The sequence below is a fragment of the Aedes albopictus genome, chromosome 1 (genome assembly GCF_035046485.1).
Source record: "Aedes albopictus strain Foshan chromosome 1, AalbF5, whole genome shotgun sequence".
In the NCBI taxonomy this organism is placed as follows: domain Eukaryota; kingdom Metazoa; phylum Arthropoda; class Insecta; order Diptera; family Culicidae; genus Aedes; species Aedes albopictus.
The window spans coordinates 94813522-94838519 of NC_085136.1; the positions used below are offsets into that span (position 1 = coordinate 94813522).

Consider the following 24998-nt stretch of genomic DNA (forward strand, 5'->3'; position numbering starts at 1 on the left):
ATTTGGAGCATAGCCCTGAGGTGTCCGCTAGTCGTTTTTTGTCTCGGTGTTTGCTGGATTTGTTGGTTTGTTTGGTTCACTCTGGTCGTTATCCCCTCGCTGCCGTTTACTAGTCGTCGAGCAGTCAATCTGTCTCTTGAGGTCGCGAATTTTGTGGAACGTCGAGTCGATCGTGAGTAAATTCCGGTGCAAGTGCAAGTGCTGTGCAGTGTTCAAATTTGATTAATTGCGCTTACGCAGTTAATCGCAGTGCAGTGCCGTGGTTTAATAGTTAGCAATGGCCGATCTACGTGCCCTTGTTAAGAGTGAGCAACGTGTGCTGAATACTCTGGAAGGATTGGAGACTTTCGCGCGGAGGTACAATCCCACCCAGGACGAAGCACAACTTGCAGTGCGCCTAGATGCCCTGGAGTCAATCTGCAAGGAGTTCTACCGAATTCGTGAACAAATTGAGCTGCTAACGGACGAAACCGCTGAAGATGAGGACGACAAGGATGTACGATTGCGTGAAAAGGCCAACCTGGCGGCACTTACCGAGTTCGAGGAGCGGTATTTTCGTCTGAAGGCCAGTCTCACATCGAAGCGAGCTACCCCACTACCAACCGCGACGACATTCGGAATCGGTCAACCTGGTGACCGGTCTGAATCCTCTTTTTCAAAGGTGAAGCTACCAGAGATTCGCCTTCCGTCGTTTGGTGGGAGGATTAAGGAGTGGGTCCCGTTCCGAGACAGCTTTTGCAGCTTGATCCATGAGAACAAGCAACTCAACGACATGGACAGGTTCAGCTATTTGAAGTCAACTCTTTCCGGAGAAGCGTTGCAAGAGATCGAGGCTGTAGAGCTTTCAGCTGCAAACTATAGCGTGGCTTGGAAGGCGCTGGAATCTCGCTACGAGAATAAGAAGCTCATAGTGAAAGCCCACCTCGATGCTCTTTTCGCCGTGGAAGGCATGAAACGCGAGAGCTACGATGGCTTGAGCAACCTCATGAGCGGGTTCGAGAAGAACCTCCAGATGCTGCAGAAGATTGGAGAAGACACCGCTGCGTGGAGCACAATTCTGGCCTACATGGTGTATTCCCGGCTGGATCCTGCTACGTTACGGCAGTGGGAAACGCACCATAACTCCAAAGACGTGCCAACGTACCAGAACATGCTCGCATTCCTACGCAGCCATTGTGCAGTACTGCAATCCGTCGCTCCCGTGAGTTCGAAGCCAAGCAGTTCCGATTATCGCTCATCGAAGCCATCCGTGTGCCATACCACCGTGAATCTAATGAGAAAGTGCCCATTCTTCGGAGATTCGTGGCATTCCGCCTTCGTCTGTGGCAAGTTCCAGCGGTTACAAGTTGCTGAGCGCCTCGAAGTGGTGTTCAAGGCAAAGCTGTGTCGGAATTGTCTCAGCCTTGGCCATTGGGCCCGATACTGCGACAAGGGAACCTGTCGTCACTGCCAGCAGAAGCACCACACTCTTCTGCATGGAGCACCAATCCGATCCTCCGTTCCACAATCGCAGTCAAATCCTCCGACACAAACCAGACAACAGCCACAATCCCCGCAACCAAGACCGAACCCGAGACCACAGACATCAAACGCTAGCTACACTACACCCAGCAACTCTCAACGACCGAGCACTCAGTCACCAGCCACCAACACTGCCACATCCACCACCCAAACACACATTGCACTCCCAGTTACTCCCATACGCAACATTCTGCTCTCCACCGCCCTTGTCAAAGTTCAAGATCGTCACGGCAATACCATGCTAGCACGAGCCCTGCTGGATTCGTGCTCCCAGCACTGCCTGATGACGAAAGAGTTCTCCAGCAGAATGCATTTCCACGCGTCGCCATCACTTCTCTCCGTTCAAGGAATCGGTTCGTCGATCAGCACGTCGACGAAAATCGTCAGCGCTGTAGTTCGGCCAAGGTTGGAGGGCATGTCGGCATTCTCGCAAGAGATGCATTTCAATGTTCTCCCGCAGCTGACTGTTTCGCTACCGACAGCCAGTTGTAGCATTAGCGGATGGAACCTTCCCGAAGCAGTCCATCTCGCCGATCCGCGTTTCCACGAGCCAGGACCGGTAGATATCATAATCGGAGCAGAGTACTACATGGACCTGCTTCGAAACGAGCGACACAAGGCGACTGAAGATGGTCCCACACTCCAGAACACCGAGTTTGGCTGGATCGTGTCCGGCAAGATACCTGATCACCCTGTCGGATCGCCATCTTTGACCTTCGTCTGCTCCACGGATGACCCTCTGAGTCCCAAGTTGCAGGAGCAAAGGCAGGAGTACAGCCGCAGTCTAGCTGGATTAGAAGACCTAACTGTTCCCCGTTGGATAGGAACCTGCGATCAAGCTATTGCCGTTGAACTACAATGCTTCTGCGACGCGTCAAACAAGGTGCTTGTTTCTACGTGCAGGAAATCTCCGAAACGGGGGAGGTGTGTGAGGTTGCTGACGGCGAAATCACGAGTTGCTCCACTCGACAACCTGAAAAGGGGGAACAGGCGTCTATCGACCCCACGGTTCAAGCTATCGTCTGCTTTGCTGTTGGCCCACCTCTTCGAAAAGGTCGTGAGCAGCCTTAGCAAACGTGCAAGGTGCTTCTTCTGGACGGACTCAACCATCGTCAAGTGTTGGCTATCGTCGTCGCCGTCAAGATGGAAGCAGTTCATCGCAAGGGTTTCGGAGATTCAGCAGATCACGAAGGACGGCGTCTGGAACCATGTTGCTGGACTGCAAAATCCGGCGGATATCATTTCCGGTGGAATGGATCCAGTACAGTTGCAGTACAGATCGCTCTGGTTCAGTGGACCGCATTGGCTGAGGTCGGACGAGTGCAACTGGCCATCAACCCCACCGATCAGCGAAGACGATTTCGATCCGGTGGATCTCGAAGTCAAGAGCGTATCTGCAGCACTTCCAGTCATCGAACCAAGCGATATCTTCAGCCTCCGATCATCGTTCAGCGACCTCCAGCACATCAAAACATGGATTTTACATTTCCGCTTCAAGTCGCAAACTAGAGAGAGAGAATCGTCGAAGTTCCCAGATCTGAAGCCACAACTCGGGGTACTGTGTGTTGGCGGCCGGTTTCGACACGCGTCAATCAAGAATCGGCGCTCAGCCTATCAGAAAGCTCAGCGGTACGCATATCAGTTGTGGGAAAACTGGTCCAAGCTGTACCTTACGGAACTACACAATCGGACGACTTGGACTGTACGTCGGAACAACGTCGCAGTAGGGACCATGATGGTCCTAAAGGGTGAAGAACGACCGCCTCTGAAGTGGCAGCTCGGCCGGGTGATAGACGTTCACACTGGCGAAAACGGGAATGTGCGGGTCGTAGCAGTCAAGACCAAAGACGGCAGCTACCGCAGAGCAGTATCTAAGATCTGCGTTCTGCCCATCCGTGACAATTTTGCATCGTCGAATGGGGAGAACTAGGTCTCCTCCACCGGCGGAGGTCGAATCCATCGGCCTCCGCACACCAGTTAAGTAGTTTGTACATTGTAATTTTCCAAAAAGTAACCCGCTCATTTTTCCCAGTCACGATCGCCCTTGGCTCCGGTAATCCGGAGCAGTCTCCAACCGACCAATCGAGCTCGCCTAGCGTACCCCCTGTCAGTCGAGGTCTGTATTGTTTCGGTGGTGGTCAGATGTTGCATGGAATGAAGTTCGTTCAGCATGAATCTTCAGCGGCGTCCAATGCCAGTGCTCCGGCGCCCCGTTAGTTCCGTACTATATTTGGTACCACCTTTGACTATTTCGAGGTAACCTGCAGCAATAGTGGGAAGAGGAAGATTGCGCGCATTCGTCCTCGGTGAACTACGAGCGGTCGTCATTAAGCTTGGCCAGCCTGATCGGCGATCACTACAGCGTAGGAAACCCAACCCAATGGAAGCCCGCAGGTAACACCTAGAACGGAAAGTCATCGAAGCGTGAGCAGTGAGAGGGATTCCGATGCCAGCCGGCGTCCGCGGAGGCCACGATGGCCTCCGTTCCAGGCAAGTCCTTTTTTCAATTGATTATAAAGGTAAAAAAGCACCCTCTCATCTGTTCCAGCGATAGCGATCATCATGTAACATCACCACCGAAATGAATCATCCGAGCAGTCGAAGTTCCGATGGCAACCTGCCATCCCAGCACGACAATCCGTCGTTGCAGTTCCGCAGTTACCAGTTCCGATGGCAGTGCCATCCCAGCACGACAACCCGTCGTTGCAGTTTCGCAGTCATCAGTACCGACGGCAATCCCGTCCAAGCGCGACGAATCCCGTCGCTGCAGATCCGCAGCCACAAGTTCCGACATCATTCCCGTTCATACGCGGCAGTCCCGTCCAAGTGCGACGAATCCCATCGCCGCCGATCAAGCAATAACCAGTTCCAACATCGATTCCGTCCGTGTGCGACAATTCGTCGCCGCAGTCCCTAGTTCCGACGGCACACTACCGTCCCAGTGCGACAACCCGTCGTAGTTGCAGCCAGTCCGCAGATCCAGTGAAGTTCCGCCCAGCACCTTAGTATCAACCCTAAATCAACGACGCGTTTATCCAATACGAGAGTGAGAGGGACATCGGTACCATCCGGTACCCGCGGAGGCCCGTAGGCCTCCGTTCCAGGGAAGTCGTTTTGTAATTTTTTTTTTTTTTTTTTTTTTATTATTGATTGTTCATATTCATTACAAAACTTACTTAAAACTACCTTATTCTAACAAATGTTCAAGTTATTACCGAAATTAACCGCAAATGTTCTCCTGTTTGTCCATCTTATTTCCCTAATGCTCTTTTGAAAACAAAACAAACTATTTCTTTTTACTTTTACACTCCAACTGATGCAATGCATTGCTAACCATAATGCTGCTTTTTGCTGAAGATCATTTTCGTCAATCGACCAATTCAAAATTTCATCTATTCTTGAAAAGTTTACTCTAAGCCTATTTTTCAATATTTGTTCCGTCCACTGCCGTATCTCTTTGGTTCTATTACACTCTGTCACACGGTGCAAATTTGAGTCAGGTACACCACAACTTTCACAATTTCCATCAGAAAGTCTCCCTATCTTATACATCAATAGTTTTTTTTTTTCGCTATAACATCATTCAACAGTAGAAATATGTTGGATCTGTCCTCGGAGCAGAGAAAGTTGTAGCTCGTATTTTTCCAAAGGGTGAACCAATCTTCATCCGGAAAATGGTCTTCAACCCTCACTGAAATCTCGCAACTTCTGAGGAACTTGTAATATAATTGCTTGCACGATTGAGCTTCTGGGTTGGCTTCCTGGTCAATCAATCGCGCAAGTTCAATCCACTCTTTTGCATTTCTCGTCAGGCGTCCATTATTAGGAATATCCAGCAAATACTTCTCCTCAGCTACATCATTACGCAGGTTCAAAATGTTCTTCACAAAAAGAGCTTTGCATTTAGATTCCGGATCAACCAAACGCAGACCGCCTCTACTGTGATCTAGATAGAGCTGATCTCTAGCCACTCTGAAAACAGATCCACTCCATAGAAAATTTCCGACCATGCTTTTGATTTTGGCCAAATGGCAATTCTTTGGCGGAAAAACTTGTGCAATGTACCACAATTTGGAGAGTACAAACGTATTCAGAATCCACACACGTTCCAAAATGTTTAAGTTTCTTTGTGCGTTTGTCAGCAGGCGAAACTGGATGCTCCTAATTAGCTTTGAATAGTTCTTATCGATGACCTTCGACCAACATCCAGCAAAAATGACACCCAGAATTGTCAGCTCATCCACCTCACGTACTTTCTGTGGACCAGATCTTGCATTGTTGATCCTCAAAAAAGATGATTTTTGTAGGTTCACCCGTATTCTTGCATGTTGAGTGAACGATTCTATGATTTGCATAACCAAATCCAGCTCGTCCTGGCCTCTGACAAAAATAGTAATGTCGTCGGCATATGCTATCACTTTCAGGAATTTTCCGTAAACCAGAACACCACTGGAGCTAGCATGTAAGTTCCTTATCAAAGGCTCGACGTAAAGCACGAAAAGGATCATACTGAGCGGGCATCCTTGCCGTACCGAGGATTGTATTTTGACCTCTGGTGTTAAAAACCCGTGCAAAAGAATTTTGGAGGTAGCTTTATTGTACAAAGATTTTAGACATTGTATAAAACCAGCTGGGAAACTAAATTTTTCGAGCACTTTCTACAAGAAAGCGTGATCCACGTTGTCGAAAGCTCTTTCTAGATCTACACTAAGTAGAAATCCTTTGAAACGTTTGGACTCAACCGAACGTGTCACAAGACGCCTGATGTCCTTGAGGTTGTCTGTACAGGATCTGCCATCCACGGTTGCACATTGTCCTGGGCCCAATAACCGATCCAAAACCAGCGCAATCCGTTTCGAAAGAATTTTTGTAAACAGTTTGTAGTCCGTGTTTAATAGACTAATAGGACGGTGATCTTGCAATGTTGGAACATTCCCTTTTTTGGAATCATGATGACTATTCCGGCGGAGAAATCTTTCGGTGGAGTCGACTGACCACTCAAGTACGAATTAAACAATTGTAACATGTCATGTTTAAGAAGGTCAAAATGTTCTAGGTAAAATTCGTATGTTAGACCGTCTGGTCCAGGAGATTTCTTTTTCGTGCACTGTTTTAGAGTGAGCAAAATTTCTTCCTCTGTAATTGGTCGAGTCAGTCCAGTTGCATCTTCTACATCTAACGTGTTTGTGATGTAGTTGATTGGGGTTTCTGCTTGAACGGTCATTGGTAGTTGTTTTTCCGCAAAGATTTCGGTATAATAGCTGTGTACTTCGGTCAACGATGGACGGTTATTTTGCAAACCACCTACTCCCGCAGATTGAATCACAGGTGTTAGGTGGTTATGCAAATGTTTGGACACCTGGTAGACATTCATTCTTTCTCCTTCCATAAGCGATGATTCTGAAATTTTCGACTGGAGACGTTTGAGACGGGCGTCTTCTTGTTCCATCAAAAGATTCCTTACCATCTTGATTTCCTCAGCAACATCTTCTCCCTGCAGTCTTCTGTTGATCAGATCCTGATATCGAGAGTACAGTACATTCTTCTGACACTGCTCTGCCTGATAAGAACGCCACGATTCACCCTTGTAGAAGCTACGCACTTTGGCTTTGAAAGCGTGGTTCCACCACGAGCTGAGATCCATATATTCCAATCTACCCCTTAACTGCTGATACTGATTTTTGAACGCTTGACTAACCTCTGGTACCGACAGTAGTGTCGAATCGATTTTCCAATATCCTCTTCCTCTAGTATTGAGATCTTGTTGCTGAACGGACAATTTCAATAGCACTGAATGATGATCTGAACACGGTACCGCTATAGTTTTCACATCACGGACCCGAGACACGAAAGCCTGTGGTCCGTAATATCGATCTAACCGAGAAGCACAGTCGGCACGATAAAAAGTGAACTTCTCTAGATGGAGCTGTTGCGCAATGTCTTTTAGCTGATGAACTCTAGACTACGAAGGCCGTTCGAGTAATTCTTTACAGAGCTGGTCGAATCATTTGGATCTAATATACAATTGAAGTCTCCTACTAAAACTGAGTATTCACACACAATTGGTTTTGCTAATGTGCATTGTCATTTGGTTTAGGAACAGGTCATCCCTTTCTTTTTTCTTATTCGTCCCGGAGTGGGCATATACATTTATAAAGTTAATCCCATTTATAACGACTGATGTTATCCTACCGGACGAATCAAATATCTGAGAACTATAGCTTAAATTCTTCTTCACTAAAATACCTGTTCCTTTCCTATCCTCACTTATATTTATAAGAGCGTTATGTGATCCAAGAAACGAAAAATTTTCAAAAACAACCTCTTGTAAAAACAGTATATCAATATCATAGTTTTTGACAAAATCTTTGAATATCAATTTGTTAACGTCTGTGTTGACGCTATTCAAATTGAGAGTAGCAATGTTCATCGAATAGTTCATTTCACAGTTTTACAATATTAGCTTCACTTACTCTGGTTGCGTTGACTTCGTGATCGCGTGCGCACTGATTGCTTCTCCAGCAAACGTTGTTTCGGAGTTTCGGGTTCTGATGAATCTGAAACGTTGGCCGCTGCGGACTCGTCTACTCGCGACTTGCGCCCTCGCTTCTTCGCTGTACTCCATTCTGCTCCTTCCATTTGCTGCACTTTCGCACTCCCCTCTGACTCGATTTGCTCAAGATGAGTGCGCGCCGCTGGAACTGGCACCTGCGTCCCAGATTCGTTGGTTCCTTGAAACGATGTCACTTGCACCCCGTCCGACGCTTCGGTTAGTGTGGGCACACTTGGCTCCTTAGCAGCTGCCGCCACTTCCTCACGAGCTTCGCTCCCTTGCTTAGATTTGTCCCGACCGTCGTCGGATGGAGATGGCCGCTGATTTACAAATCCTCCTGTTAACACTCCAGCATAGGATGTGGAGCCTGCTTCGCTATGCCTCAGACGGTTAGCGACAGAAGCTCTCTTGGGACAGTTCACCTTAACATGCTCCGGACTGCCGCAGACGAAACATTTGTTCTGCATACCCTCGTAAAACACGCGAACTTGGAAGTGTTGCACGTGGAGCTGAGGAGGAATGGCGGTGGAAATCTCCATATGTGCACCACGCACACCGTTGAGTATTGGATACCCTGTATCCTGCCCGTACCGTTCCCGAACCATGTGATGGATCTTACCGTACTTGGACAGCACGTTTCCCACGTGCTTCTCGTCAACTTCGATTGGCAGCCCAAAAAGGCGCACATATCGGAAGTCGCCCCTGGCCGTAGCAAATGACACCTGTGCCGTCTCACCGTTGTCATAAGCGAATGTGTCCGTCGGCGGACACTTCAGCAGCGCTGCTTTCATGAACTCCTCAGACTGAAACTTCACGTATACGCTGTACTCCCTGGGCTCACGGAACATAGCACTCAGGGATTCCGGAGCCCATCCACGCTTTCGAAAGAAGGCAAAAACCTCCTTGTCCGATGGCATTTTCGATTGTTGCCCGAACTGGACCTTGACACAGTTGGCGTGTACATTTCGAGATTCCATTTTGCTTTTTTTCCGAACCGATAACGATGAACTGACTCAAGGTCAACACTACAATAGGCAGCCGAGCACCGGCCGAAACAATAAAAAACGATTCAGTTGAACACCAAATAAACGCTTCTGCACAGTAGCACGTCTATTCACACCGGCGCTTGAATACGAACTGAATTCGATTAACAAGATTAAAAAGCACCCTCTCATCTCTTCCAGCAACTATATTCAAACAATCTCCACCAACAATCAATGTTCCGACGGCATCTTGCCGTTCCAGCGCGACAATCCGTCGCCGTGGTTGCAACATCCATTCGTACCAACGGTATCCCGCTTGATCCCGTTGTTCAGTGTGTCAATCCGTCGTCACAGTTCCGTCATTCTCCATTCCGACGACATCCAACCGTCCAGGGCGATATTCCGTCGCCGCAGCCCAGCCAATATCATTTGAAATCCCTTCGACATACTCCAGTTAGCATTTCCCGCCGGCGAAACGCCAAACGTCCATCGGGGTAAACATAGAAGCAGAACCTGAAAGAAGTATTCGTTACCGATCATCTAGCCCAGCAGAACCGATCACCCGATGCGGAAAGGATTTATCTGTGCCACCCGGCGCACACGGAGGCCAAGTTGGCCTCCGTTCCAGGCAAGTCGCTTCATATTTTGATTATAAAGGTAAAAAAGCACCCTTTCATATTTTTCAGCGACTTGCGGCCAGCACCAGAAAACCCGATCCGATCGGCGAAGTAAGCATCCGGCACTCCTACTTACATGATTGCAGCCTTCTGAATCTCTTCAGCTTCGAAAAAATGTTCTTCCAACGTCGTCGCCTCCGTTTTCCACGTCCGTGATAGCACCAGCAGCAGATTGAAGCAACATCGAAATCGAAACTATTCGAATGTAGGTCAAAACTGTTGACATTCAAGTCAACCACAGAAACTAGGTCAGTAGTGCGAGTCGGCTCCAGATATATAATGAATTGTTTTGCTCTATTTTGCTAAGTACATAGCCTTTTGGTTTCGATCCGTCTGATCAAAACAAATTCAAATTGTGTGCGCTTATGTTAGAATAGGATAGGTAATTGTAATCAGAGATTCCAAGGCGGCCGGCATATGTTGGAGCGAGAGAAGAAATAGTTTTCGACACTAGAGTTTTTTGAGCACCCCTATTCTTCTCCAAAAAATATTTGCTACTCTCCAACCGGTTCGCTCTTCCTTTATATACCTGCAGCTGGCGATCGTATCGCCGGCTGCGTAATACATAAGCGATGAGTAGAGTAGGTAGCAGATAAACAAATCAGCTGTTTGTAAATCAGTCCAAATAAACCGCCGCGGAGGAAACATCTCCTCTTTTCGTTTCGCAATAAAAGTAAATCAGTGTTTGCGTAATAAACGGTGTTTCGATCAGAAATTACGAGTTTGTTATCAAGTGTCCGAAAAGTAAACCGCGGCGGGCGCGAACACCTGTCATCAATGATCTGTCAGGCAATTTTGATGCATTAGCCATTAGCAATTTGATGAAAATTAATTCGCAGTTCAATTAACATTTCATCCATGAAACAAACTTAGTTCGCATCTGCATAATGCTGAGGTAAAAGATTTCATTTATCATGCACTATTAGTACTTTTGATAAAGACAGCTAAAAGATCAACATGCTTCAAGCTATTCTTGTTAAAGTTTTATGAAGTTCTTATAATCAATCATCAGTGTTAGTACATAAATACAACTAGTTTCAAAGCAGTCTTCAAAACCAGTCTTGAAGATCTCCTGAAGAGTGGGCCAGATTAGTCTTATGGATATTTTATACCTATTTTATCTCGGATTTGCAGAACAAAGAGCTTTATTGCTAAGTTTTATTATTCAATCTTGGAAATTACTTCAGGATTGCCACAAAAGTATAATTGTTACTTGGGCGGAATGTGATTGTGTTGGTGACGGCAGCAACTGCGGCAGCTCGGAAATCTATTTTTAGACTGTCGCACATTGGAGTAAATCACATCAAAACCTGATCATAAGTGGAAAAACTGTTTTTATCGATAAACTCCAAATGAAAACAATTAAATATAACTTTGAAATAAGTAAATTCTCAGTTTGAAAATCAACCATGCGTTTTATTGTTTTAAACAAGCGCCATTTTTCTGCGAGTAGCTGCTCACTTCCGTGTTAAAGAAGTTCGACCGGGATCTCGTCCTTCCCAGCAGCCTTGCTCAGAATTTCCAGCAGTAGCTGTGTACCGAGGAAGACGAATGTTGATGACGGTAGAGTATAGAGCTAGCTGCACTGTTCTTCCAACGAACAAAACTTAGTTGAGCAATAAGCATATTAAACTTGGACAGTACTCGTGTCTTCCTAGTGGAACTCTCAGAATGATATGGATGGCATGATGAGACTTTCGTACCATTTCGGGAACTCGTTGTTGGCAACACGGAGGCCTTCATCGACAGTGAATTTCTTCTCCAAAGACTGGAGGCGACGACGAAGTGCTAGTTGTGGTAAAATATTCTCTCGCAGCAGTAGACGGACGATGCACTTTCCACCTGTATCTCGTCCAACAGTTTGCTGGAAATGACCTTAGCAGTGTTGTACGCTAGTACTGTTTTCTGTAGAAGCTGACACTCAGCGATACTATAGATTTGCTGATGCTCTAGTAACAAGAAGATTATTACTAGGCAGCCCAGAGTGTAGTGATAATCTCCGAAGTGTGAAGCGAGTGAAAATGTTACGCCGAAGTGGATGGTTTCAGTCCTGGGTACCCATGGTGGTGCATAGGGCCGAATTTAAAGATCTCCATCCTGGCCGATTGCCCGCCATCTTTATTGAGACCTGCAGACTTTAAGTGTTCTCCACTGATACACACCAGGTTTCACTGGCTCACATTGGCACATATTTCACGTTTGAGTTGAAAATTTGAAGCTAGTTCAAAGCTGCTTAGGGGCTGTCCATAAACCACGTGGTCATTTTTTTGGGATTTCTCAACCCCCCCCGCGTGGTCATTTGTCCATACAAAATTTTTTATTCGTCCATGCAAAATGCTCATAGGCCGAACCCCCCCCCCCCCCCCCCCTCATGACCACGTGGTTTATGGACAGCCCCTTATAGGTGTTCCATGATAATGGGCTGCCAAGCCACGGCCAAGGCCGTTGGGCACGTAAATGCCTCGTACTGTTCTTCAATGATGCCGATGAATTTATTTTTGCGATTGAGGCTGTCGAAAGTTTTTTCGTAATTATTAACCACGAGGAAGAAATGCTTTTGGATTATTGATTTATCGATTTGCTCCAAGATGATACGGAACGTGACAATATGGTCACACAGGATCGCCCGGCAAGCAATCCTGATTTGTTGAGAGTATCAAGATTTGAGGATCTGAAAAGCTTTCCAAGTTTGAGAATCACTGCCCACGAGGATACAGTCAGCCGGAAGCAGAGCGACTTTCTCAAATCAGAATCCAAATAATGATATGACGAAAAAAAACGACACATTCACAGGGGCTTGACAGGAAAACTGACGATGCCGACAGTCAGTAGGTACCGTCAACGATGTTGGGAATGAGAGCCATCTGATATATCCTGGTCTGGCCTGGCTAGAAGTCGAGCCTTGAAAAGGCGTAAATAGGCAGCAGCAAACTGCTGGCTGTGTGGCAGCCACCGGATCGTGTGTAGGATGCCTATTTGTGACAAGAAGGAATCTCCTGCTTTCGAACAACGAGCGCGAACGAGAGTGGAATGCTCTTCTTCTAGGACGTTAGATTCAACTTTAGCAGCCTCCGAGTAGAGGGATTGAATGACGAGAAATGGAATGAAATTTGTTATTTGTGTTATAATAATATGAAAATGAGCGCCCTATCCCGCCGCCCTCCGTCCTAGCCTTCGCCTTCGACGAAGAACGACGATTTCAGCACAATATGTTGCCTAGATTGTTTGCGATGGGAAAAGTTTCGCTTGTGTATGGATAACATCAAATTAGCATTTGACTCTTTATTTTTCTAGACATTCGTTATTTCGACGGTGGTTGCATTCGAGAACGTCGGTGATGGTTCAGGGATGAAAATTGAATGGAACTCGGAGATTGATTTATTATCGAACGGGAATGTTGTAATGAAAATTTTGTTGAACGCCAGTTAAAGGTTGTTCGATTAATGGACACTTTGTGGTGAGGAATTTTTAGTCCACATAGTAGAAACATCACCTTTGATGACAAGTACCAACAAATTCAAAGCAAAAGCAGATTTGGTCCAGTATTCCTCTTATACAGGGACAATAATGCTTTGTAAAATCATTTTTATTTTTTATTTTTTAAACTTGACATCAGAGCTCTCAGCAAGTTCATTGTAAAAACACACTTACTTCGGATAAAGAGAAATGCTTACATAGTTCACTTGTTAAACCCCCACACACACCATTATTATTCATTTTTTGACAACCCAGACGCAAATACTTCCAATTATTGTCTAGAAAATTCCTACTTTCAAAAGCATAAAAACCCATCCGCCATTCAGCCGAGTTTTCAGCCAAGCTCTAACTCCCAAAGTGTCAGAATCCAGCGAATGATTGATGAAGCTCTCTTGATCCGCCGGCCGCTGCCTCGGAATAAGAGTTCGACTTCAAATAGTTCATTTTCACACATGGCTGCTGGACGTGTGCTATACTGTTTGCGAAGCTCATGCATAGATAGAATGCACCGCACGCTGCTGATGCTGCACTGAATTGAAAGTTCCATCATTTGTTGGACTGAAACAAGGCTAGCCCAGTTCTGGTATGCTCCTAAAGGTCATCGGGAGACCCGTCGTCGGTGGATACAGCAGTTGAAGGGTGATTTTTTTTTGCATCTCGCTATGGTTTCGTCAGAATTCTGATGAGCGCGTATGTGCAGATTGTTCACGAAAAAATGCGAAGCCGAAATTCATAGATAATGCGAAGCCGAAATTCATAGATAATTATAATTATTGATATTGCAAACAGCAAAAAAAAAAACAAGCTTGTGATATCACATAATCCTCCTCTCCTCTTCTTGGCGTAACGTCCTCACTGGGACAAAGCCTGCTTCTCAGCTTAGTGTTCTATGAGCACTTCCACAGTTATTAACTGAGAGCTTCCTCTGCCAATGACCATTTTGCATGTGTATATCGTGTGGCAGGCACGAAGATACTCTATGCCCAAGGAAGTCAAGGAAATTTCCTTTACGAAAAGATCCTGGACCGACCGGGAATCGAACCCGTCACCAGAGATGGCATACACCTCAGAGCGCTAAGTGAGAAGATAAAAAAATACACATTACACACAGCCTGCATGATGAGAAAGAGTACGTGTGAAGAGTTATCTTCTGCGTGGTCCGACTGAACGCGCTCGGCATCGTTGTCGCATCGCGCACGACGGTGAGCGCAGGAAAGCAAGAGAAAGTACAGTCCAACACATAGCTCACATCACAGCGCTGCGCTACTCTGTACTGCCGAGAACCTACAACTTGCAGCTCAGTCAGCGCAGATGTGTAGCACATTCCTAGAAATGAGCAAAGCTCACGCAGACGAAGTTTCACCCTTAAATGAAACAACACAGCGCAACGAGTAACTTTCACGCAGCGAGCAAAAAGACAAAAGAATTTTCACGCAGATTTGTGTAACACCGGATCAGCACATTTTTTGTGTTGATCCGGTGTTACACAAATCTGCGTGAAAATTCTTTTGTCTTTTCGGTCGCTGCGTGAAAGTTACTCGTTGCGCTGTGTACATCGAGTTCTGCGTGTTGAGCTCTGCGACGTCTCGCGCAGCTGGTGTGGCAACTTACACATTCGCACTCTCACGCAAAGTTTTGCGGCTGAGCGATGTGTGTTTGTTGCCGGTCCACAATCGTAGCAAAAGAGAGCAGCGCTCATTTTATTGAAGATGTGTACGCAGAGCTGTTTATCAGTGTATCTATGCCATCTCTGCCCGTCACCCTCAGCATGGTCATGCTGAATACCCTTGCGTTTACCGCCTCGGCTATATGGGCCCTAATATAATAGGGGCTGTTCATAAACCACGTAGACCAAAATTTGGCCATCTCAGACCCCCCCTCCCCCCTCGTAGACTTTTGTCCATACATAAATTTTGAAATTTGTATGGAGCGTAGACTTTGGCCAGACCCCCCCTCCCCCCAAAAAGTCTACGTGGTCTATGAACGGCCCCATATCTGCAGCAAATCAGTCGCATCGTAAAAGTGACAAATTCCACTAAACTCTTTTTTTATGCAGGTTTTTTTAAATTATGCACCTATTTATGCCCTGCATGAAAAGGAAAGCTTTTCAGAAACAATATAGGGCATAAGAAAATGTAGTAGTGACGGTAACTGTGGCTTTTATGGGAGAGAGCAAAGGGAGGTTGCAGGATCGTTTCAGAACCTCCCAAGGGGTTTAAGAGTGGTTCCTGGAGATCTTGAGCGCGTTTAAGGCGGTCTCTGGGTCAGGTAGCTTCAGGGGCGTTTTATGACATGTAATGGGGTTTCAGGGGTTCCATGGAGCTACAAGAGTTCTCAGGGGCGTTTCAAAAGGTCTCCGGTAGCTCCATGGTGCTTCAGGAGGTGTCCTTGAAGGTTGCAGAAACCCCGCTGGGGTGCTTTATGGCATCTAAAACGCTTTCCAGAGAGTCTCAGGGACGTTGAACGTTGCATGGGCTCTGATGGACTTTCAGGAGATTTTCAGAGGTGCTCAAGGATGTCTCACGGGAATTCAGGGGTCTCCGGGGGGAATGAAGGTTTTTTTTTTCGGGGCCTTTCAGGGTGTCCCAGGGGGCCTCCACGAGTTTTCAAAGGCGTTTCAGGGTAACTCTTGGGGTTTTCAGAGGTATTTATGGGGATTCCATGGGGTTCAATGGGGCTTTTCTTCATAAATTCCCGTCGGTCTTTCAGGATTGCTTTCAGCGATTTTTCCAGCAATTGCCTCTTTGGACCATTCATACGGTTCCCAGATTTTCGTTGAAGAACTTTCTACATAAGTTATTCAATTCAGAGTGATATTTCTACACAACCAAAAACTGCTGCAAAAATGTTCCTGAAACCGCTTGAAACCCCCTTTAAACGACCGAAAAATTCTCCTGATACCCCATCCGAAAATATCGTTGAAACCTCTTTAGTTGCTTTTGAAATGCTATGACTCGCCCTCTAAATCAGCATCCTATCAAAATGTCTCTGAAACACCTTGAAACGCTGTTAAAATATTTCTTTAAAAACCCCTAAAATATCCCCGAAAACCTATTGAAGCGTCTCTAAAATGCTTTCAAACCTGAAACCTGAAATACCTTGGAACGTCTCTGAACCCCCCCCCCCCCCCCATAACCCCAATAAATCAACCCTGAAACTCCTAGTTACCCCAAGTAACACACTTGTCATAGAAGAGTCACGGCGGCGCAGGTTTTTGTTGTTCAGAAGTCACTGTGACTTACTTCTCTTACAAACAAATACTTACTTGCTAGAAGTAAGTCATAGTGACTTCTGCGCAACAAAAACCTGCGCCGCCGTGACTCTTTTGTGACAAGTGTGTTTCTTGGGACACCCTTTAAAAGCTCGTGAGTTCCCCCTGACTCAACCTTGAAGCACTTGTAACGTCTCTAAAACCTCCGTGTTTGAACTCGCCATCGGCTTCGGGCTCTGGCTATTCAATATATCCCACTGGAGCCAGCTAAAGCCCCTCGGCAAAGTGATCCATACTATTGTCTATAGTATTTCTATACCAATACCCATTCGGTTCATGAGTATAAGAATCCTATGAGTGTTTTATATGAGTTTTTGTTAACCTATAGTATTTAAGCTGAACATGTTCTAGTCATTGTTAGTTCTGTAGTTCACTCCCAATAAAACGCAATAAAACGTGAAAAATCCACGTTTCGTCGTTCTCATTGTCATGGAGAAAAGAATCCGGCAGTTCGGATGATCGTTATAGTCGTCGTCGTTATCGTAGTGGTTTGCCATCATCACAGGGTAGGTTCCGGCCCCTGGACAAAACACTCCGTAATATTACCGAAACGCCCTGAAATCCCCGCAATCCCATTGAAACCTGTCCGGCTCCTGAAATCCCCTGCATCAACCATCTGGAACGCCCCTGAATCTCCTTGGAATCCACATGGAAACCTTCACGGCAGCATCTCAAATGCCGAGGAGCAAGACCTTTTCTCGTGAACTAAGTTTCCCCATTAAAGCCCTAACTCAATTTATGCACAATTATACAAATATACTTTTTTTATACCCTTCTCAATTTTAAGGCACAATTGACCTCTAATTCATGCCATAAAATGAGCTTTCAGTGTACACCCTTTCGTCGCAGCAAATTTACCCCCGCAGCTTGAAACTCGATGGCGGCTCAGCTGACACTGTTGAACGCATTCTTCACGCCCAGCGTGACGACCGCGCAATAGCGGATTCCCGTTCGCCCACGGTATGATATCGTGGCACGGGAACAACGTTGCCACGATTCTCTGCAGCATCTCAGGTGAGCGTTCTGAGGGTGCTGACGCTCCCTTCATTTTGGCTATGACTACTTTGTAGGCATCTCCCGCGTATTGGCTGCCTGGCAGAGATTTTCTAAACACGCTCAATTTAGTGTCGTAATCTTTTTGTTCAGTGCCAGTTTAGCCACCCTGTAGGCCTCACCTTTTTTCGCTTTACCCTCATCTGTACAAGCTATCTGCATCCTCCTCCAAGCTGGATTTCTGGACACCACCAGTATACTGGTTTCCGTCCATTTCTGGGTAGCCTATGCATTGCGACGTCGCACGCCGCACGGCTCAGAGTTCAGACTAGATCCCACTGGACAGATCGTCGGTGTTATCCTGTCTCTCGACAAATGCCACCCTATCGAAACGCGAGGTCAGCCATCCTCGACTACTGTCGATGACCTTTGGCTGTTGCCTCCTTCCTCCATGTTCTACCTCTTGTTCTACATTATATTGTACCGCCAGATGGTCACTGTGCGTGTACCCAGCGTCGACCCTCCAGTCTGAGCTAGGGTTTAGACCCGGGCTCCAGATCCAAAAGGTCACGTCAATGATGGACGCTGCACCGTTCCTACTGTAGGTCATTTGTTCACCTATGTTCGCGACATCCACGTTCAGTCTCGCCATGGCTTCGAGTAGTGCCCAGCCTCTCGCGTTAGTCGATCGGCTACCCCCTCGATCGCCCAGGCGTTGAAGTCCCCGCCAATACGCACTTGTTGGCGCATCCAGCATTGCTGAGAACTGATCTATCGTCCACCTGGGTGGGGCATAACAACTACAGTAGTACACCCCATTGATCTTCGATATTGCGAAGTCCTCGTGCGACCTGAAGTTATTTCCTGGATCGGGAAATGACTGGTTTATGCAGATCGTCATTCGCTTGGCCTTATCCGCTATCCAGTTCTCGTTATCAGAGAGGGGGAGGGGGATGGTTGGGTGTGGTTGGGGACAGCTACAGACACTGTTGTGCGCCTTCACAGTGGTTCAGGTTTAATTGTGTATCCTGCATTATCTTCGGTTGGTTCGACCTCCTCGCGTGCCTTTGGGCCCTTGTTCTTCATGCAAATCAGGCATTTTGGTGCCGAGTTGCACTCCCTGGCGATATGGCCTTCTGCTCCACACTTCCTGCAGAGCTTGCTCCGGTCGGGGCCTTTGCACGCCCATGACTTATGCCCTTTCTCAAAGCAAACACGCAACTGGCGGCTCGTATATGATGAGCGGTCACATTGCCCAAGCTACCTTGATCTTGCCGACTTCAATCACCTTGTTTGCCTCCCCTACGAGGAGCTTGAACGTGGCAATCTGTGTGCCATCCGGGTTCTTTCACAGGTGGATCAATGCACTTAGTACATCTACCTTGCACTGCTGTTTAAGTGCGGCTGCGAGCTTTCCTGCGTCGGCAATCTTGTCCAGGTTTTTACACTGGAGAGTCACTTCTGCCGATAGAGTTCTACATTTTTTCGCCTAGTACCTCCTAAGCTAGTGCTTTGTAGCGGGTGCCTTTTTTTGCCGCCTCTTCTTCAGCACTAGCATCATCTCTCCCATCCTGGTGCGTCGATTTTCACGTCGCATGGCCCTCAGCACCTCGGCGTACGTGTCAGCCTCGGTTTTGAAGACCACCGCATCGCTACGCTCACGTTTGCGCGCTGGTTTCATAGCTCTCACCCTTTTCTTTTTTCCTACCGTAATCCAAGGGTTCTCTTTTCCGGTTTTTCGGTTGGCCTCCGTTTTTCTTAGGGTCGATCTCTGCCGGACGTTTCTTGGGCTGCGTCTCATCAGCAGGCTGCGAACATGCAGCAGGCTGCGAACATGCCGTAGGGCGGTTTGACCTCTTCGCTACGGCCCCGGCGAGCTATGTGGTTTCGTGCTGCATTGTCCGCAATGAAGAAGCTGTCCGTTTGGATGGACCATTCCTCCTTGTTCGCGTCTGCCGCACTCCGGTCTTCGACCAGGAGATCATACTCCTTTTTGGCCAGAGCCAGCGATTTGCGGAGCTTCAACAGGCCCTGTTTCAGGTCCTTGCTGATGCTGTTCCGCCCGCTAGTGTAGTCGACCAGCTCATCCAACTGTTCGGCAACTACCAATATCTTTGATAGCCCGTTCCTATTGCGGTAAAGCGCCCGCGTGAGGTCCGCACCTGTCATCGGTGCTTCCACGGCCAACGCTGCGCCGACTTGTGCTCCATTTGCTCCACTTGTTGAACTTCCTACCGTCTGCTCGCTGGTGGGTGCATCAGCCCCTCGTAGTGGTGAACTAACCGAACCTCCACGCACGAAAGTGTTCAACACCGCTCCCTCTGTCCCACCACTCTCGATCACGTTGTTACAGTTGATAGATTTCGAAATCATGTCTGTTGGGTCCCGCTTAGAGCCGCTATCACTCACTGCAAATGAAGGAGTCGTCAAGGATCCTGGTAGTTATCTATATGTATATGCAAGCAGGGAGGCCAGCCGAGAGTTGGCCCAGGCCCTTATGGAGACTGGGCTCAGAGCCGGGTCAGCGCTAATCAGGAGTGTTCATCTGGACCTACTTTCACCCAGTTAGTTGCCTAAGCTGAGCACAAGTCAGGAACTTACTTTAAGGCCACCCCACGGTTTTATGGTACGGAAGACAGCGTCGACATTAGCCCATCCGCATTTTCAAGTCAGTGTCAGAGGATAGAATGCCACCGCCATTGGTTCTATAACATTTACCCGAAAACCATTTACCCGAAAGACATTTACCCGAATGACATTTACCCGAACGTCATTTACCCGAATGCGACAAATACCCGAACGCGACAAATACCCGAATGCGACATTTACCCGAATGCGACACTTACCCGAAAAATTTAAAAATTGTGTACTTGATCCCCATATAACTTGTCAATAATAAATATGTTATGGCCCGGTTCACGGTGTCAAAATTTCGATTATTATCGAACATTCATGTACCGTCGTGCGGGGCTACTTTTGAAATGCGGGGCTACTTTGGACACTTTTGAATATGGATTTTTTGAATTCGAAATATGGTTCAAATCTGTTTGATGTCTTTGGGACTATTATGAAGCAATAGTTTTCCCTCCATTTGGTTGAAATTATTTTTCAAACAAACCGTTTATTGCTTGTCAGGACGCGAAAAAACATCCAATAAATCAATAAAATATACATAACGTATCAGAACATTTGGTCTGTAGGCATTGTTTCTACAGTTCATAAATTTCAAAGGGTTGATCAATTCATTCAAAATGTATCAACGTAGCATATACAATCAAATATTTGTATTGTTATACATTATAAATGAACATTTCACCCAAATAAAGGATTGATGGTCCCTTTTTTCAGGCTATTTATATAGCAATATCACGCTGCTCATAATACCAAAGGTAGCACAGAACCATCTTCAAACGCATATATTTATTGAAATCATGTCTGATATAGTATACTACAGTATTGGTACAAAGTAGTTTTCTAAATAAACCTGGAATTTGAAATGCAATTTTGTTATAGATAAAAATGTCCAAAGTAGCCCCCATCTGGTTCTGTATGAGATGTGTCCGATTGGTGTATGAACAACTTTTTTGTTTATTGATGGATTTAGTTCAAATTTTGCATACATCCTACATACATACTCACAATTATTATGTGTAAAAATTGTGGAAATCCATTTACTACTCTGGGAGTTATAATGTCATAAAGTTGAAAAACCATGAAAAAGTGTAAAAAGAAGCCCCGCACGACGGTACCTCGGATTTTTCTTCGAAAATTATTAGTATTTGTATATATTCATAATCGGAAAACTAGAAAATATTTCATCGGCGAAAATTTTTCCATACATTTTGTATGGGACGGTTTTTGGGCTAAAATAGTGATTATTTATTATTAGTATGGGAAATAGCCAAAAACTCAGCTAACTCAAATTTCCCCCGATAGAATATTTTCAAATTTTGCATTTATACATTATAGCCGAAATTCTAACATTCTTTGAAGAAAAATCCGAGGTACATGAAAGTTCGATAATAATCAAAATTTTGACACCGTGCGGTATCATTCAGCAGGCTTTGGTTAGACCTTATAATCATCAAGCACTCTGGTACAGGACTAACTGGCGGTCGCAATGCTATTTTAATCAGAGGGTTTTTTTTTATATGCTGTGCTTTTACGGCTCCACCCAATCAGCCCGAACGTCAATCTGAATCAATCAGGAGATCGCCCAAAAATACTCACTGTGGATGACATTTTTAAATTTGATGTGTGGTAACGACCACGGATGATCAAATTAAATCACACGCACGCTGCGAAGATAAATGATCTATCCTAGCACGTTGTCGGGTAGAGACTGACTCTTCAGTCACGATGCATGTGGCATGATCGTGGCATGATCGTGTGCATGCGAGGGAAGCAATGTTCGGGACGATTATGATTAGAGCATCTGCCACATCCCCTTTTCTCTGGAAAAAGCAAGTCAATTTATATTTCCATTATTCAAGAAGGTCTAAGAAAAATCACAAATAATAATTAACACATATCTTCAAAAGTTGACATCTGATATCACTTTTAGATGTACGCGAACATTCAAGATACCAAATAATATTAATACTATTTATATTCCGTGTCTCCCCATTTATGGATCTATTAGTTTTATACAGCTGAACATCGAGATGTTGTTGACTAGATTCTATGCTTACAAATGATTTGTTCATATGAAGCCAAATTTACTATCTACTCTTCCATCCCATTTCAACTTAAAAGTAAACTACTCTAGATGCTCATAATAATACGCTTTTCATAGCAAATCAATTGATTTAAAATTACCATTTGAATTCCAACTAAAATAAAGCTAATTGCTTTTCAAACATTTAAGGTTTGAAATTTTGTTCATATTTCTCTTTGAGACGAACCGGTTGAAAGTCTATAGTAAAGATAAATCAAACAATCAATCATATTTCTCAGGATCTAAAATAATACAACACAAGACACGGAAGAAGTTAGTCAAGTTTACAGGATTCAAGTTCATCTGCTCTTGCTTTTCAAACATTGCAATAATATAGTAGTACATTCTTTGTTCTAAAAAAACGTGTACAAAAGTTCTCGAAAAGTTCCATCTCCCGGAGCAAGAATCGAACGTTCACATGCTATGGGTGTTATTAGAAAGCTTGGTGACCCTAACCGCCCGGCTACGAGGCTCCACATACATAACTAGACTAGAACATTTTCGGTAATTATAATACCGAAGGATTTAAACCGAATTGTGAAATCAATTGGATTTCCTGACTATGTATGTGGTTATTTCGAACAATTGATGGTTTCCATCAACTACGGGCCTGATAAAATGCGTTATTCTACTGCGCTTTTCATTTCTCCTAGAAACTCAAATAATAAGAAACTTACTTTATTTCAGCATGAAATAATGAAGGCCTACATTATTATTTTTGTTAACAAATAATCCCATTTATTTTTTCATTACATTGATTTTAGCCTAAGATTTGCCGAAAAATATCTTCAGTTCAATATGCTTAGGGCTTGAGAGATAACTTCCGATGTGTATTAGGATGGCAATGTTGACTATCATTTCAAATTATCATTAACTGTTTTACTTAGTACTAGTGGAAATAGTAAGTGAATTATTGAAGCGTACAATTTACTGCAAGCATCAATTAGTTGTATCTTTTTGATCGCACCTTGGATTACGCACCAACTGTTTCCACTCGATTCATTGAGGAACATTATCGTGGCAATGGATTATCAAATCTATGGAATACTTATTATGGCATTATTTTTCTTTTTTATTTGTTTCTTTAATGGTGGTTTATAATTTCTAATTGAATTAAGTTGTATAAAAACCCAATTTCACATCTTAAGTCTGAATAATATAAAATGCAATGCTAAGTTTCCAGGCAAGCTCGATTAGGAAAATCATGCACGCGATCACATTTTTTTTTTAAGGCAATGAAGATAACTAACATAACTCTTCCAACGGCATATTATTTACACTGTTTAACATGCTTCAGCTTTTTATTTGGAATACATCAAATAGTTTGTTTCTTTTGCATCGCCAAAGGAGGTTATTAATCACATTAACATCAGAATACGTAATCACTTGTTCAGATATTTTGACTTACATAACACATTCTTTTAGATCCACAAAACTATCCTTACGTTTCTAAATAAAATGAATGGAAATGCCAACTGGTCAAGACTTTTGTGTAAAGGCCAAATCAATTAACTCTCTAATAAAATCTAAGTTCCATTATAGTCTCTATGCTTTAAAATACATTTCATCCTAAAACAGACAATTGCGACACCAATTGACTTTAGTTTACTAAACAGTTCTTCAAATCTTTGTCTTGAGTAGAATAATAATGAAAATTGGAGCTCAGCAGCAGTTTTATTTTCGTTCAACTTTTTCTCTTTCAAACCTTTTTTTTTCAGTTAGATCTTACCTGAGTGTGCTCCTTTGAGCGCCTCCACAGTTACTAATGTCTCTATCATTACATCAAATGACATGTCAACAGGTTATAATACAATAATGCACTATTATCTGGAAGTCCAGAAAACTTCCCACCTTCAAGAAACCTCAATCGAACCAGTAGTCGAATCTGTCAGTTCCGCATCGAAAATTCAAAGCCTTGCTCACTAGAGTGACTAGAGAAGTTTCTGTCTATCCAACAATGGCCATACATTTACGACATCACAACATCCTAGAGTGATATGGTTTATGAACAGCTTTTCTTTTTATCGTTCATCTATTTTTTTAAGTGTTTGACTTAACACTATTTACTGAAAACTTCGACTTATACAAAACTATCGTCCAAAATCAAATACAGTGCCGATTCGTTCGTTGGTGGCTCGCTACACGGGTTGTCTCGATGGTTGAATGTTTACTGGTTGAGACAAATCCCAACTAAAAAGCACTGTCAATGTCAAATAGATGTCAAAACGACTTTGACATCTGACCGCCGTCGCATCGCAGCTCGTTTGTGCAAGTATTTCTTGTCACTTGCTTGTGTCTTGAGCATTCTGATCAGTTGTCAGTTGCCCCAACGAACGAACACGGTTCGCAAATCGGGGCGTAGTCGTGACCCAATAAGCGAATCCAGGCTGTATTACATACTCTACATTTCCAGAAAAACAAGCACCCATTTTCATCATTCAAGTTTTATTTTTCTTCGTCATTGAAGAGCATTCTATCAGTTCAGCACTATCATTCGACTTTCTAATCAACGATGAGCGATCGCTTCACATTCGCACAATTTAAGAGCGAACATCTGCCTGCTGCATCCTTCAAGAGTAATCGCATAACTGTTCCATAATCATCTGACTATGAACTGAAATAACCTGTCGATCATTTAACTTTCGGCGATCATCCAATTGATTGATTTGTCTTTATTAGAGAAACTTTCAGCCCTTGGCTGGTTCGTCTCTGGCGATCATCCAACTCCTGAATCATCCAAGAGCCATTGTTTCGATTTCGCATCATTTGAGAGCAATCATCTGCCATTCGCATCATCCAAGAGCGA

The 24998-nt window shown here is 44.8% G+C and overlaps 3 protein-coding genes across 3 annotated transcripts in view; 1 reads left to right on the forward strand and 2 right to left on the reverse strand.

The window, feature by feature from the left end:
* Nucleotides 1-24998, reverse strand: part of LOC109402049 (carbonic anhydrase-related protein 10) — a 451175-nt gene that overhangs the window by 364893 nt on the left and 61284 nt on the right. The gene's annotated exons all lie outside the window — the stretch shown is intronic.
* LOC134288749 (uncharacterized) lies at nt 278-3451 on the forward strand. The gene has a single exon (XM_062854566.1). The coding sequence runs from the start codon at nt 278-280 to the stop codon at nt 3449-3451; it is 3174 nt and encodes a 1057-aa protein (XP_062710550.1).
* On the reverse strand, nt 4687-9051 carry LOC109431851 (uncharacterized). Its single transcript, XM_062854572.1, is given in 2 exon segments — nt 4687-6436; nt 7995-9051. Coding segments are annotated over 2 exon segments (2421 nt in total). The 3' UTR covers nt 4687-5072.